At 35.6% G+C, this 14,653-nt stretch overlaps 1 protein-coding gene and 1 pseudogene across 1 annotated transcript; both read right to left on the reverse strand.

Moving 5' to 3' along the window:
• Positions 1–6,083: 6,083 nt before the first annotated feature.
• Positions 6,084–7,520, reverse strand: LOC147944100 (uncharacterized; annotated as a pseudogene).
• A 1,891-nt stretch (positions 7,521–9,411) lies between these two features.
• On the reverse strand, positions 9,412–10,203 carry LOC104787067 (RNA-binding protein csdA-like). The gene is made up of 3 exons (XM_010512570.3): positions 10,161–10,203; positions 9,634–10,070; positions 9,412–9,531 (listed from the first exon to the last, which is right to left on the reverse strand). The coding sequence occupies exons 2-3, from the start codon at positions 10,037–10,039 to the stop codon at positions 9,521–9,523; spliced, it is 417 nt and encodes a 138-aa protein (XP_010510872.2). The 5' UTR covers positions 10,040–10,070; positions 10,161–10,203; the 3' UTR covers positions 9,412–9,520.
• Positions 10,204–14,653: the final 4,450 nt, after the last annotated feature.

A 14,653-nucleotide genomic window follows, 5' to 3' on the forward strand; every position in this document is an offset into this window, starting at 1 on the left:
TACCGACAATTAAGAACATGAACTGGATAGATATCAAAACTTATCCAAAAAAATTTGAATATTTGGATGAGGTTTTTTTAAAAAAGTTTGAATAAGGTAAACTCATCCAAAATTGGTAAAGTTAAAAATACTTGTATTTTAATTAAATAATTATATAAGATTTCGAACCAATACAACTTTTATTGGTTCTTTGTGTGATTACAACTTTTATACTCGTTGTAATAAATTTTGGAGTGTATTGGTTCTCTGTGTGATTACAACTTTTATACTCGTTGGATATTCTTTAACTGCATATCGAAAAATATTTGTGTTTCTCTATTAATTTGTTATAAACTAAAAAAAATTGTGTATAATTGAAGTCTATATATAGTTTTTCAGAAACTATTTTGTCATACAAAAAATCTCTTTTAATAATATTTTTTAACAAGGTTTATCTATAAAGTAGTGTGACCATGACATTGGCTTCTTTTTGTCTAGTAAAAACTTTGTATGCATGGCATAATTAATTAGAAAAGTGAATTTTGTTTTGTTTTTAAATCTGTTGAGGTGAAATGGAAAAAGATCTTTCAGGAGGAAGAGGGTGTACTTTGTTTGAGCTAGTGGGGGTTGAAGACTGATCGCTGATTTAGTTGAACCCGAGGTTAATAATATAGTATAAGATTGCAGCAGTATCTTCTTCTCAGTTGATATAAACTTTAATTACTAAAGTGGAAGAGGGAGAGACAAATAGATATTGCAGCTTGTAGGGGTTGCGAATATAAATTCCAACCTCACCGAGACTACAAACGACGTCTAACTTGGTTTTTTTATCTAGTGTAGGCATGTCATACTAAAAAAGGCAAGACACGTGTTATCTTGAAACATCTGAAAATGGTGACATGGTATTCGTTTGAGAGTGTCCCTTCTTCGGTACTGTTACTCAAAAAGTAAATTATTAAAGGGAATAAACATCAAACGCTTTCGTAACTCACACGAATTTCTCGGACAAACGGTTGTAGTTATTTTATTTTCGATATAAAAGTAAATTTCACTAAAAATAATGAAGAATTGTAATCAGTTACAACTTGTTCAGCTCCTCGAATTTTTTCTTCGCCAAAGAAGTAAACACAAAGGAAAAACTTTATTTTGGCTCGATTAGCTCATCTTGATCAGCCAAAGGGGGTTTGACCAAAACAAAAAGAAAGAATATCAGCCAAAGGGGCATAAGATAGGGAAAACATTTCTTGTGTTGCCGAGAAAGGAGCTTGTCCCTAACAAGACGGTCCAACCTCTTATATGTTGTGTCTAGTATATTGTTTCCGAAACTTAAGTATGTCACTACAAGAAAACAGTCCATTCCCGACTACAGTTAGAGTCGTTAAGTAGTCGCTAATTTGCTGTTTACGAGTCAGTTACGACTAAAACGTGTAGTCGTAAATCCTTAGTCGGTAAAAGAATTAGTCGTAAAAATAGTCGTTATTTAACGACTATTGTACGACAAAATTCCGTACTCGTAAAAATAGTCGTAACAGAGTCGTAAATAATTACGACTACGATATGACAGAGTTACGATTAACCAGCAGTTATATTGGCAGTTGTAAAGGAGTCGTAGTGTAGTCGTAACATTTGAAGACTCGCTTACGACGGATTTACGACTAATCATGATATACAGTAATTTTGCTTGTAGTCGTAACGTAGTCGTAACATGCTTATTGATTTACGACTATTTGGCTACTATTCTAAACAAATTAGTAATGTAATTTTAATTTGTTTAGCGACTAATTTTTTGTGGAAAACAAATTTATAAATGTTTTAAATTGAAATTGGTACCTGTTTCTCAAAATATTATGAAACCAATATTAAGGCAATAAAGTCATATTAGAACAAAAACAAGATTAAGGCAATAAAATCATATTAACCATGATTTATAATACAAACAAAAAGACCAAGTTTCTCACAAGACAAATATACAAACCAAAAGAGACAAATGCATACCAAGTATACATGTGTCTCAACAAAGAGAAAAGTTCAACAAAAGAGAGAAGTTCAACAAAAGAGACAAGCTAATTAGTTAGGTCTATGAAATTGTAGGTGAGAAGTTAACCTACAAAGCATCACTGTTAAGGAACCGGATTTGAAGGTGGAGCTGTTGCAGGGAGTGTGGTTGAGAGTGGCTCTGTGGTTGCTTCAGCTGATTGAGTCTTCATAAACTCTATAAAGGCAGGGTCAGTTTTGCGCAGGTACTTCTCGACTAAGGACAAATGCTCTAACTTGTCCTTCTGCTCAGCCACAGCTTGGAAATGTAGTGCTTCACGGGCAGCAAGCTCTGCATCACGAGCAGCAACCTCTGCATCACGGCGAGAATTATAAGCAGCCTGCTCTTCGATTTGACGTTGAGTTTCCCTCATTTGCTCTTGCAATGACTGAAACATTGCAGACTCTTGTTGTTGGTTTGCCAAGCCATTGAGAAGAGGTTGAAGAGTATGCTTAAGACTTCCAACTCCATACAGGTTTCCTCGTGAATCTTTCTGAGTAGACTACAAGAAAAAAAGAGAAAAACAAACGTTAAAGAGGTTGTAGAAATCAAAAGATAATTCAATGTGGGTTGTGAAAAGTGATATCTACCTGAATAAAGATGTTTGTGTAATCATCTGCTGTGAGCTATGGAGGCTGTGAAGTATGTTCCCCAAGGTCGGACAACTTCTACTGCAAGTTCTTCTCATAATTGAGAGAGATTTGCTCTGCCTTCCTGTCAACATAAGTACCATCTGGCTTGGTATGTGTCTTAATAAAAACCTCACCAAGACTAACCGGTCTTCCCAATTCCTTTTCCTGCAATGTTACAAAAGAATCAAGGGTTATGACATCATTTAAAGCTCCAAATGTAAAGAAAATCAAAATTTATGGGTATATAAAAGTTACTAACCATTTCGTTATGGATTTGTTGATAAGACTTTGAACCTGATAAGTGGACGTGAGGACCAAGACCACAACGATGTCAAAACAGATTGAGTACTTATACTTATGTATATACGACCAACGCAAGACAAAACCTATTAGGAACAAACATCAAACAGACATATATATAGGTCCAACACAAAACAGATGTCAAAGATTGAGTACTTATACATATATATAGGCACAAAACAGAACCAATTAAGAACCATCAAAGATTGAGTACCAGGTCGTGTTTGGCATCGGTGTTGGGGAGAGGACGGTTGTAAACTTCTCACGGTTTGGAACTCTAAGCAGGGCATTTAGAGTGACAATCGTGTCCTCCTGGAGCTCCGGATTTGAAGCCTCAGAGCCTTCATGGTAGTTGTTACCGTGAGATGATGGCCGGCTCTGAGCTTGAGAGTTATCAGCTGGAGACGGTGGAGCGTCTTGTGGTGGAGGATCAGGTGGAGACTGTCACGGATTTTATGGACCTCCTCTGACGAAAGAGGCTGTTGAGTCTGACGTTGTTGGTTCACCGAGGTCCGGAAAAGAGTCTGTGGCGGTGCATAGTTGCGGATCTGTGGTGTTTCTGACGGTGAGGGTCTCGGGAAAACGTGGTCTTGCTCTTGCGGTGTTTGAGGATGGGGCAAATCTGCTGCCGGCGTAAAGTTGTATTGTGTCGGTAGAGGGTTTGGTCTTCTCGCTTCTTTGATGGGGGTCTACCCTTCGGTTCTTTGGAAGAAATTACGGTCCATCTTCCTCTTTCTTCCTCGCTTAACAGGAGCTTTGGTCGGAGCCTTAGTTGCAGACTTCGCCGCAGATTGCGTTGGAGCCATCATGAAGAAGAGAATCGGGAGACAGATGAGAAAGACAGACAGATAAGAGAAAGCAAATCGGGATTCAGAAGAGAAATCGGGAAGAGGAGAGTTTCGAAGATGAGAGAGTTTCGGAGTTATCGAAGAGAAGAGAAGAGGAGAGTTTAGGATTAGGTTTAGGTTTCGGAGTTAGGGATTTTGGTTTTGGGTTTGGGGGAAAAATTAGGTTTTAGGTAAAGGGGGAAATCAAAATTTGTTTGGTTTAGGGGGAAATAATTTTGGTTTAGAGGGAAATTAATTTGGTTTCCCGGGTTTATTTGGGTTGAGATTAATTAATTCATATTTTCTTAATTTAGTCGCTAATTAGTCGCTAATAGTCATAATAATTAAACTAAAATTTTAATATTTAGAAACTAAATATTAGTCATAATTAAACTAAAAGTTTAATATTTTGAAACTAAAAGTTCAATATTTTGAAACTAATTAATCATAATTTACAATTTAATATAAACACATAATTATTTATTTTAATAGAAACATAATTATTAATAATATTTGATACAAGCATACTTATCCAAATTGATACAAATATTTTACACAAGCATAATTAGTTAGGAGGATCTTCGTCTTCATCTACTTCATCGTCTGAAGATGATAAATTACATTGAAATTCATCTTCTGGTTCTGCATCTTCGACATCATAATCAAGATTTATTGGTTCATTTATTTCTTCTAAATTATCGAAAACCAGATCTTCAATAGTTGTCACCAATACAACATCATCATTTTCTGTTTGCAAAAGAGTTGGTTCTTTGTTCTCATATTCTCCTGCAATGTTTCCCCTTGGATTAACTTTTAAAACATTGAGCCATTCCTTCCTTGGTTTCTTTGTGTATGGGTAGGGAATATAGCAAACTTGATGCGCCTGGGAGGCTGTTTAGGAATATCAACACAAATATATATTATCGACATTAAAAAATAATATCTATATATATATGTACGTACCTAGAATAAATGGTTCGTATTTATTATATTTTCTCGATGATAGAACGTCTACAACGCCACCATTGCTCATTCGAGTGCCTCTACCCATAACAGGGTCATACCACTTACACTTAAAAAGTGTGATTCTCAAATTGACCATCCCCTCATACTCGAGTTCTATGATATCAGTTTAAGTCCCGTAGAAATCCGCTGCATCAGATGCATCAGTGTAATTTTCACCTTTAACACAGACTCCATAGTTACAAGTCTTTCGTCCAACACCATGATCACGTGTATGAAATAAGTAGCCTCTTGTAAAATACATTGGCCATGTTTTGACCTTGTTCAAAGGTCCATGCACTATCTCTTGAACCCAGGTAGGAAATGGATTTGTGGCGTTCCAGTAAGAAACCTGCATATTAGTCACAATATTATATTAGAATTATTTATAATATATAATAAAAATATTTTACATAAGGATTAAATAAAGACATACATAATCTTTAACCCATAAATGATATTCGTCAGCTCTTTCGGTGGAGAGTTCTTTTTCCGAAAGTCCTGGATATTTTGCACCAATAAAATCCTCGAACATACTATATATACAAGACCAACAGAAATATATGAGAATTTTTGTGGATTATATATATAATAAAGTATATAAACTTAATTATACCTCTCAATTGGCTGAAAATAGTCACAATTTCTTAAAACATATGCATGTGCGCATTGATAGTCCCTTTCAGATAGCCATACTTCATTCATTTCTCCACTTGGACGGCCGATGTGAGTAAATATAGGAGGTACTCCAGGGACATGATATTCATGGGCTTCACCTTGATCAAATCGTGTTAGCCTGACCAAATGAGAAAAGCAAATGACTTTCAAATAAATGATAACAGTTTTATCTACCTTGATTGATTTTAGAATTTACCTTGATTTTGTTTTTATATGATCGGCAAATTAGTGCTCAGAGAAGTAAGCAATCTCGTCATTGATATATGACTCAACGATTGATCCAGCCGCATATCTTTTGTTCTTCGCTTTTCCTTTCAACTTTTTGAAAAATCTCACAAAAGGATACATCCACCTATATTGGACAGGGCTTCCTAATTCAGCTTCGTAGGGGAGATGTATAGGCAAATGCTCCATCACGTCGAAAAATGATGGTGGAAAGATCTTTTCCAAATTGCATAGGATCTGAATTATGTTCTGTTTTAGAATTTGAATGCGACTTTTATGCAAAGTTCTCGCACATAAGTCCCGGAAAAATGCTCCAAGCCCTACAATATACAATGCAAACTATTGGGGTTAATTTCTTTATATTTACTATTAAATGACTTCAAAAATATAGGTATATATATGAAATTAATTAATACCTGATAATGCAAGGTGGACGTTCCGGTCTAGGAGTTCTGCAAAGATAAATGGAAGTAGTCGTTCCATAAAAACATGGCAGTCATGACTCTGCATGCCTGAAAACTTTCCATTTTCCATATCAACACAACTAGCTAGGTCTGACGAATAGCCATCAGGAAATTTCACCGAATGTTTGACACATTCTATTAAACTTGTTCTCGCTTCTTCTGTCAAAGTGTAGGGTGGGAAAGGAGCTTTACCATCACTATCAATATGTAGTTGTGGCCGAGAACAGAATTTTTGTATATCCAATCTTGACATGATGTTGTCTTTTGATTTACCCTTCACACTCATAAGAGTATACATGATGTTATCCAAAACGTTCTTCTCTGTATGCATCACATCAATATTGTGTCGAAGATTGAGGTCCCTCCAGTAAGGCAGCTCCCATAAGATGCTTAACTTATGCCAGTTGTGTTGCTTCCCATAGCCAGCAGTCTTCTTTTCATGACCATTTCCACCAACGTCCTTGGTTTTTGGTGGTTTTACTTCAGCCAACCGCTCGTAATAAACTTGCTCACCGGTCAACGACTGAGGTGGATACTCTCTCAAAGCATCTTTTCCCTTTAGAAAGTCTTTCTTCTCCTTAATGGATGACCGTGAGGAAGAAATCTCCGATGACAATCAAACCAACACACCTTCCTTCCATTAGGGAGATAAAACGACTTTGTATCTTCCATGCAAACTGGACAAGACAATTTTCCATGGGTTGTCCATCCTGATAACATGCCATACGCTGGAAAGTCACTTATCGTCCACATTAGCGCTGCCTTTAGATTAAAATTTTCATTCAAGGAAACATCGTATGCATCGACTCCAGTAGACCACAACTCTTTTAACTCCTCAATCAAAGGTTGGAGGAAGATATCTAGACTAGCTCGCGGATGATTTGGCCCAGAATTCAAAATTGTAAGAAACAAGAACTCTTCGTTCATGCACATACCAGGGGGTAGATTGTATGGAGTCAAGATCACAGGCCACAATGAATGATTACGAGACACGCCAAACGGATTGAACCCATCAGTGCATAATCCAAGATAAACGTTACAGGGTTCTTCTGCAAATCGAGGATTTTGTTCTTGAAAATATTTCCACTCCGCTGCATCTGAAGTATGACACATTTCTCCCTCCTTAGATTTGTGCTCAGCATGCCATCTCATCGCCGCCGCAGTCTTGTGGCTGGTACATCCTCTTCAATCTATCAGCAATAGGTAGATACCACATACGACTGTATGGTACTTTGGTTCTACGTCGAGGATCCTTTGGCTTCCATCTTTGAGCACCACAAAACAGACAAGTCTTTTCCTTTTCGTCATCTTTCCAGAATATCATACAATTGTTAATACAAACATCAATTGTATAATATGGGAGACCTAAATTGCGCATTGATTTTTCCGTCTCGTAATGTGAACATGTTGCCTGGTTTCCTTCTGGTAAATACTCATTCAATATTTCGCACACCGAATCCAATAACTTTTCACTCATATTATACTCCGCCTTATTTTGCATGATTCGAGCAGCTAACGATAATTGTGAGTGACCTTCATGGCAACCATCGTATAGTGGATTTTTTGCGCCTTCTAACAAGTCGTAGAATTTCTTTGAATGATTACGTATTGGTTCTTCTACATTTTGAGAACTACCCTCATGATAGTTATCATCTAAACCCACATTATAACGAAATGCATCATTCACCATATCCACATATGGATTTTCTACTACATTACCCACTTCTTGATCACTACCAACATAACTTGTTTCTATATCCATATTGATTTCTTCCCCATGTCTATACCAAATATAATAATCAGGCATAAATCCATTGCTAAAAAGATGATTCCAAATTCTTTTTCCCGACATAAACTTATCGTTCTTACAACGACTACAAGGACAGTGAAACATACCCCCATTATTCTGTGCTAGAGATTGACTATTTGCAAATTCCATGAATTGCTCCATCCCCGTTGTAAACTCCGCCGAAAAATTGCCCGTCACTTCATCGAACCTCTTATACATCCACTCTCGAGAATTACTATAATTGTAATTCCCATATTATACAAGAATATATAAAATCTTTTTTTTATTTTTTTTTTTTTGGAAGATTTTTTTTTAAAATTTTTTTGGAATATTTTTTTATTTTGGAAGATTTTTTTTTGTGTTTTTATGAGTGAGAAGAGAAGAAATGGTGAGTGAAGAGAGAAGAAGTGGTGAAGGTCGTATATATAGGCAATTTTGGCGACTACCAAGCGACTATTAAAATTCAGTCGCATAATACAAGTACACCAACCCCCAAACGAAGAAAACGTGAATTTTAATACCGACATGTTACGACTATTATACGACTATGTTACGACTCACCGAAAGTGTCGCATAATAGTCGCTAAATAACGACTACTAAGCGACAACCTGTACGACCCGCCGATATTGTCGTAATATAGTCGCCTAATTTGGTGACTTGTATGCGTCTACCTAGATAGTCGTAACTGAGGGACTACATAACGACAAGGTTACAACTGCGTTTATAATTTTACATATTAGTCGTAACGTAGTCGTTAAATGGCAACTATTTTTACAACTGCTGAATTTTGTCGCAATTTAGCGACTACTGTACGATCATATTTATTTAGTCGTAAAATAGTCGTAACGGAGTAACCAAATAGTCGCTAAATTTAGCGACTGAAAAATAGTCGTAAAATGTAGTCGGCTATGGGCTGTTTTCTTGTAGTGTGTAATCCTAATGGCCGGCCTCTAATTGTAGACGTTCGTTAGCGTGTGAAAACAATTTCCTCAGAGAGGTTGTAGTAACCTGTCATTTGTAGTTACTAAATGGTTACATGAGATAAATATAAAGTACGCCCAAAAGAATAAAAACGTGAAGACAAGTTATATTTTTGTTTGTTGTTGGAACTGCTCATAGTTGTATTATTTCGTGGCACAAGTTGCCGGAGGTATCAGTATTGTGAAAGTATAGACTTGGGAGACACTTGGGTGGTTAATTCATTTTTAAAAAGGACTAAAAAAAAACACACACACACAAACAAACAAATAGTAGATCAATAGAGAAGTATTTGACTTCCGTATTTTCAAATACGTTGAACTTTCTAAAAGTAGTGTGCCATTTTTTAGAGATGGTATAAATATATAAAGAAAACGTATCTTCAATAATTTACGTGTATCGATTTTTTTTCCGAACTTTTTTTTAGCTAGCCTCATTGACGTCTTAATTATATGTTTGCAATTATGTGCAATTTAACGTTAATTTGCACGAGTTTCGAAAAATTTCAAGCCAGCGTAAGAAGGCGTCAATGCATGTTAGAAACTTTAACACTTGTTGTAAGGTATACAATTAAAACAAGTGATTCTTCATCAGCTCTTTTCTCGTCCATCTAGACGCCACCTAGAGTCAGAAAGAGAACAATATATATAAATACAAAAGTACGAAATATCCATAATAACATTACAAATTAAATTAGATGAAGGTGAATATTAATTCACGCACCATAATCTCTTGTTGTCTTGCATTTGAAGCATTCTGCCCTGCTTGCGTAGTTGTGAACCCCACAGCCGACTCTGGGACAAACCCAATCGCCAGTTTTCCAGCCGGGAGGACAAGCCGCGCCATCATTCCCGTAAGCAACCATTTGAGCTCCGTAGTACTGTTCTGTGTAGTCGACTTTGATCATTCCACATCGGTAGCAACTAGTGCGGCTTGCATAATTGTGGCTCCCACAATTCAATGCACCACAATACCAATCACCAGCCATAACTTCAGTCCTGTTATACAAGTACGTTGACACATCTACCCCACCAAACTTGGGGTATCCGCATTTTTGGCATGACTCTCGTTTTTTGAAGTTTGGGTGCTGACACGCACCGCATAGCCAATCTCCTCCATTCCAACTCATCTTTTTCCTTAAGCGTATTTCTCAAAATCACCTGAAAGGTTTACTAGTAGTGTTTAGCCAACTTACTCAAAAGTAATAACTTATGAAGGATGAGGTTGAGTTTAACAAGAAGGGATGGAACCTGAGAAGACAAAAGACTGGTAAGCCAAAAGAAGCGGTGAACTTTGTAGTTTGAGGAACATGGCTTTTTATAACCATTAACAAGAGAATGTAAACTTAGATGCTGATTCCATCAACTTTCTTTGCAACATGAGGATATAGTAAAAATAATTAAATATCAAAGAAATTAAATCGAGAACTAGTGTGGTGGCAAGAATTTGGGACAAGATCATAAATTTGAATGCTGGTGCAATATAATTTTCTAGTCGTATTGGGTTTGTGACACTGACACAATGTTTTTTTTTTTTCTATAATCTTGTGATGGTTTTACAAACTCATTCTAAGAGAGTCTATCTACGTTAAAACATTATGGTGAAGTAGACATCCGATACCGATTAACGTAAAAGTTGAAACTGTTTCATGTGAAGGAGAAAAAAGTCGTGAAGGATAATAATTTGGAAGGAAATAACAAGAGCGTCCTCGAGGGCTTAAAGTGATTCTCAATTGCATTATTGTGGGTAAAAGAGAAGAGGATGATGAAGGGTATTATTCTCTTCTGTTGCCCCCCAATAACCATTTGTTCCAATTCTGCCCTTCATTCGTGGTCTAGCACCTCAATGGATTTCGAAATCTTTCATATTATCCGTTTTCGTTTTTGTTATCTTGTAAAGAAATAAAAAGTGAACACTGTCCTCATATACGTTTGATACCTATTGTTATATTTATGGGAAAATGTCAAAACCATTTATTACTAATCATAATATAATATATGTTAATTCAAAGATCAATTCAATATCTAAAATTAAGAGGTTTCGTAAGTATAATCTACAAACCAAGAGACATATTAGATAATTCGTTTATTTTTTTTTATATAATCACTGATGGATTCAACTGTATTACGATAAAAATTAACTATATATATACAGAGATATTTAAGCATCATCTATACATAAAATTAAAACATATGCGACAATTAGGAAAGGTAATTAAACAAAGTTTCATAAGCTTCGCCACCTTATGTACTATGTTATGTGTGTATCTTTGTTTTCCTCCCACTACTCTTTTCAACTTTTATTTGTTTCTTCTAGATTTTGCAAATAACAATCTTTTTTTGGAGCAACAAAACATTATAAAAAATTATCATACTCATTTTACTAATTGATGCTTAAAATATCTTTACGCATCGGATTAGGTAGAAAATGAGCTTCATTGTCACGTAAAGATATTTTAAGCATCAATTTAGTAAAACTAAACCAAAAAATTGGTTTAGTAGTGTCCTACAATGTTTTGTTAAAGCTAATTTTCCATGAGTAGAAAATTTGTGATTTTAATAACATATTATATTGTGAAAGAAAGTATCGTAATTTAAAAATACAATATACCATTTTCCTTTAATTGCATGCGCATTGTACATTGGCGGATGGGCAATACAGTAGTACTGCTTGATTTTTATATTTATTAATAACAAGAAGTCACTTGGAATTTCACCGTAAGATGATGTCCAACTACTATTTGGTTTACAAAAAATTAGAGATAAATTGGCATTTAGAAAATAGAAAATAGAATATATATATACTATAGATGAAACTCCCCCGGGTATGCTCTCTTCTAGCTATTGTCTTAAGGGCCATATGGGGCAGCCATAACGCGGACAGTAATAAAGTGTTACAAAACTATATACTACTACATTCACTTAAGAATTTATTCTTTATTATAATGCCAATTTATTCTTTCTAACACTTTTATTCTTTTACTTCAATAATTCAAAAGTGATCATACCCAAGATTCACTGAGGCATGTCTACGTTCATTCTTTCCTCCCCTACATGAATCGGTTCAAATTAAGTTTAAATATATAACTTTTACCATTCCGAACATGATATTTTCTACGTTATCCTAAATTGTCCGATTTTCAATTCTTGTTGTCGGCTACTTCAACATTTACAGGACATTCTTAAATCGGAAAGATTAAGCATTAATCAGTTTGACATATCATCTTCTTCTTATTCTCTACATGCCATAATTGTGTACATGAAACTTGACATCAAATGATAGTAATATCAGATTGACAACAAAAAAAAATGATAGTAATATCTAACGTAATTTTGAAGCTAAATCTCTTAGTAAATTTTGGTTCATAGATCTCATCTTCTTGTTACAAAGTTGACTATTATTGAAAATTAAATATCAGCAATATTTGTTGATACTTGATACCAATCAAAAATCACTATAGACTGCTTTTGTTTTCAAATGTTTTCAGGAAATCAGTTTCCTAGTATATGGCATCCATCCAAATATTATTTGTCGTTTAACATATTTATTATTGAGTGAGTTGTTCAAATGAATTGAAAGTAAAAATATAATTAACAGAATAACCAAATATTCTTTTTTTTCTTTCTATTTTGTAAACTCTTCTCATGCATGAGATAACCATCAAGAAATTTCAACATCTGCAAATTGGACAAGCGATCAAAGAAATTTCAACCTCTGTAAATTGGACAAGCGATCAAGACCTTTCTTCTAAATAAGTTTGGTTAAAAATAAAGAACAATATATTTGAATATTATGAAACATCTCATCTTATTTATCATCTCACCTTCTTCTTCTTCTTTTAAAATTATTATTTTTTTTAATTTTCTATAAGAGGTTCTTCTTTTCCGGAAGCAAGATCATCCTCCCCGGATACATGTTCTTCATCTAGAGAGTTCAGTTCATCTTCAGCTTTACCATAATCATTTACTTCTTGACTATGAGGATTATCGGTTTCATCCAGAGGAGAAAAAAGTTGATGCAATGTTGTCGGTTCACTCTCAGACTCGACCGAACCATGATGTTGTAGAGGCTGAGGTTGATTATTCGAAACTCCAAGCCTTTCAAGAAGAATGCAGAGATTGTCTCCTTTGTCTGATGAAGAGTAGGGAAGATCTTTCATGTCCTCCCAATTACTTGTATCATAGAATCCCTTAGATTCAAATAAATTGACATCTCTTGAGACCAGAACCCTCCTAGCTTCAGGTTCATAATAGTTATATCCCTTTTGAGTAGTCGAGTAGCCAATAAACATTCTTTTGACACTCTTAGCTTCAAGCTTTTCACGCTGCTCACCTGGTTTTAAAACATAACACACACATCCAAATACACATAAGTGATTGATAGACGATTTAATTTTGTTAAGTACTTCAAATCGAGAGATATCACTCAGTATTTTTGTTGGAGTTCGATTGAGCAGGTAGCATGCTGTTACAACGACATCTCCCCAGAACTTCTTTGGTACATTTGTGTGGAACATCTTAGATCGAGCGACCTCTATGAGATGTATATTCTTCCTTTCAGCTAAGACATTTTGTTGGGGTATATAAGGACAACTTGTTTGGTGAACAATCCCATGTTTGGTCAAATGTTGTTTAAATGCATGACTTATATACTCCCCACCATTATTTGATCTCAAAATTTTAATTTTGGCATTATAATGATTAGTCACATAGTTTTAGAAGTTTAGAAAAACATCAAGAACTCTTGATACAAGCCTCGGAATCCACCAAGACAAGGCTCACAGACTCAAAGACTTAGAAGCTTAGGCGGAAGCGATTTGATGGAGAGTAACCAGTTTGATGCTGATTCCACAACACCGAGGGCTAGAGAATATGATCCAAGGGCTATTCCTCGCAAGGATCAGAGACTCACACGAAACCTAAGTTTTTTGATTCCACAAACTACCTAGAACTCGCAAGAACAATGATTTGATTCAGAACACAAAGTGTTGAAGCAAACTGAAATTTCTTATTAATCAAAAGCGTGTCTTGAAAAGTAAAACGTAATAGAGCTTATATAGAGGCTCAAATACAGTATCTTTATGCTAAAATAAAGAAAGAAAATCTCAACAATTAATGAAAATTATGGTCTTTGGGAATTGAATGAGAATATCGGTCAAATTGGGAAAGTTGTGATGCACCTTGAGTCTTGATAACTTGGGGCCAAAGTTGTGGTTTATTGGGACGTCTTGATACATTCTAGGAAGCTTCTGGATGGTCTTGAGAGTCTCACATAGGTGCATCATTGAATAAGGAAAAGCCGTTGTGTTATAAAGACAAACAAATCCAAATAAGGAAAGTTGCACTTTAACTTGATCCGCCTAATCAAGTGAGGTGGGGTGGTCCTAAGATGTGTGGTGAAGTCTCCAAGTGATATAGCAGCTCTCCAGGACGCCAAAGGATGCTTTGGTTTGAGCCATTTATGGAAAGGTCCATTTTGAGTGATGATTGACTTGCGGAAGGGCTCCCTGAACCATGTCTTGAACTAGCTCGAAACAAGGGTGGCTTTATTTGATCATCTTCCATAGAATATGTGTAGAAAGGTATGTGGAAGGATGTTGCCTCATTAAAAACCTTTCTAGGTAAACCCATTGGGAACCCTAGATAAGGGAAAAAGAGTGCAATGGTCTTATTCCAACGATTTGATCTTTCGGCTCGTTGAATGTCCGCATCACTTCTTGTTCCAGCGGTCAGCTCCTAATTCA

The sequence above is a fragment of the Camelina sativa genome, chromosome 5, assembly GCF_030686135.1.
Source record: "Camelina sativa cultivar CO46 ecotype springtype chromosome 5, ASM3068613v1".
In the NCBI taxonomy this organism is placed as follows: domain Eukaryota; kingdom Viridiplantae; phylum Streptophyta; class Magnoliopsida; order Brassicales; family Brassicaceae; genus Camelina; species Camelina sativa.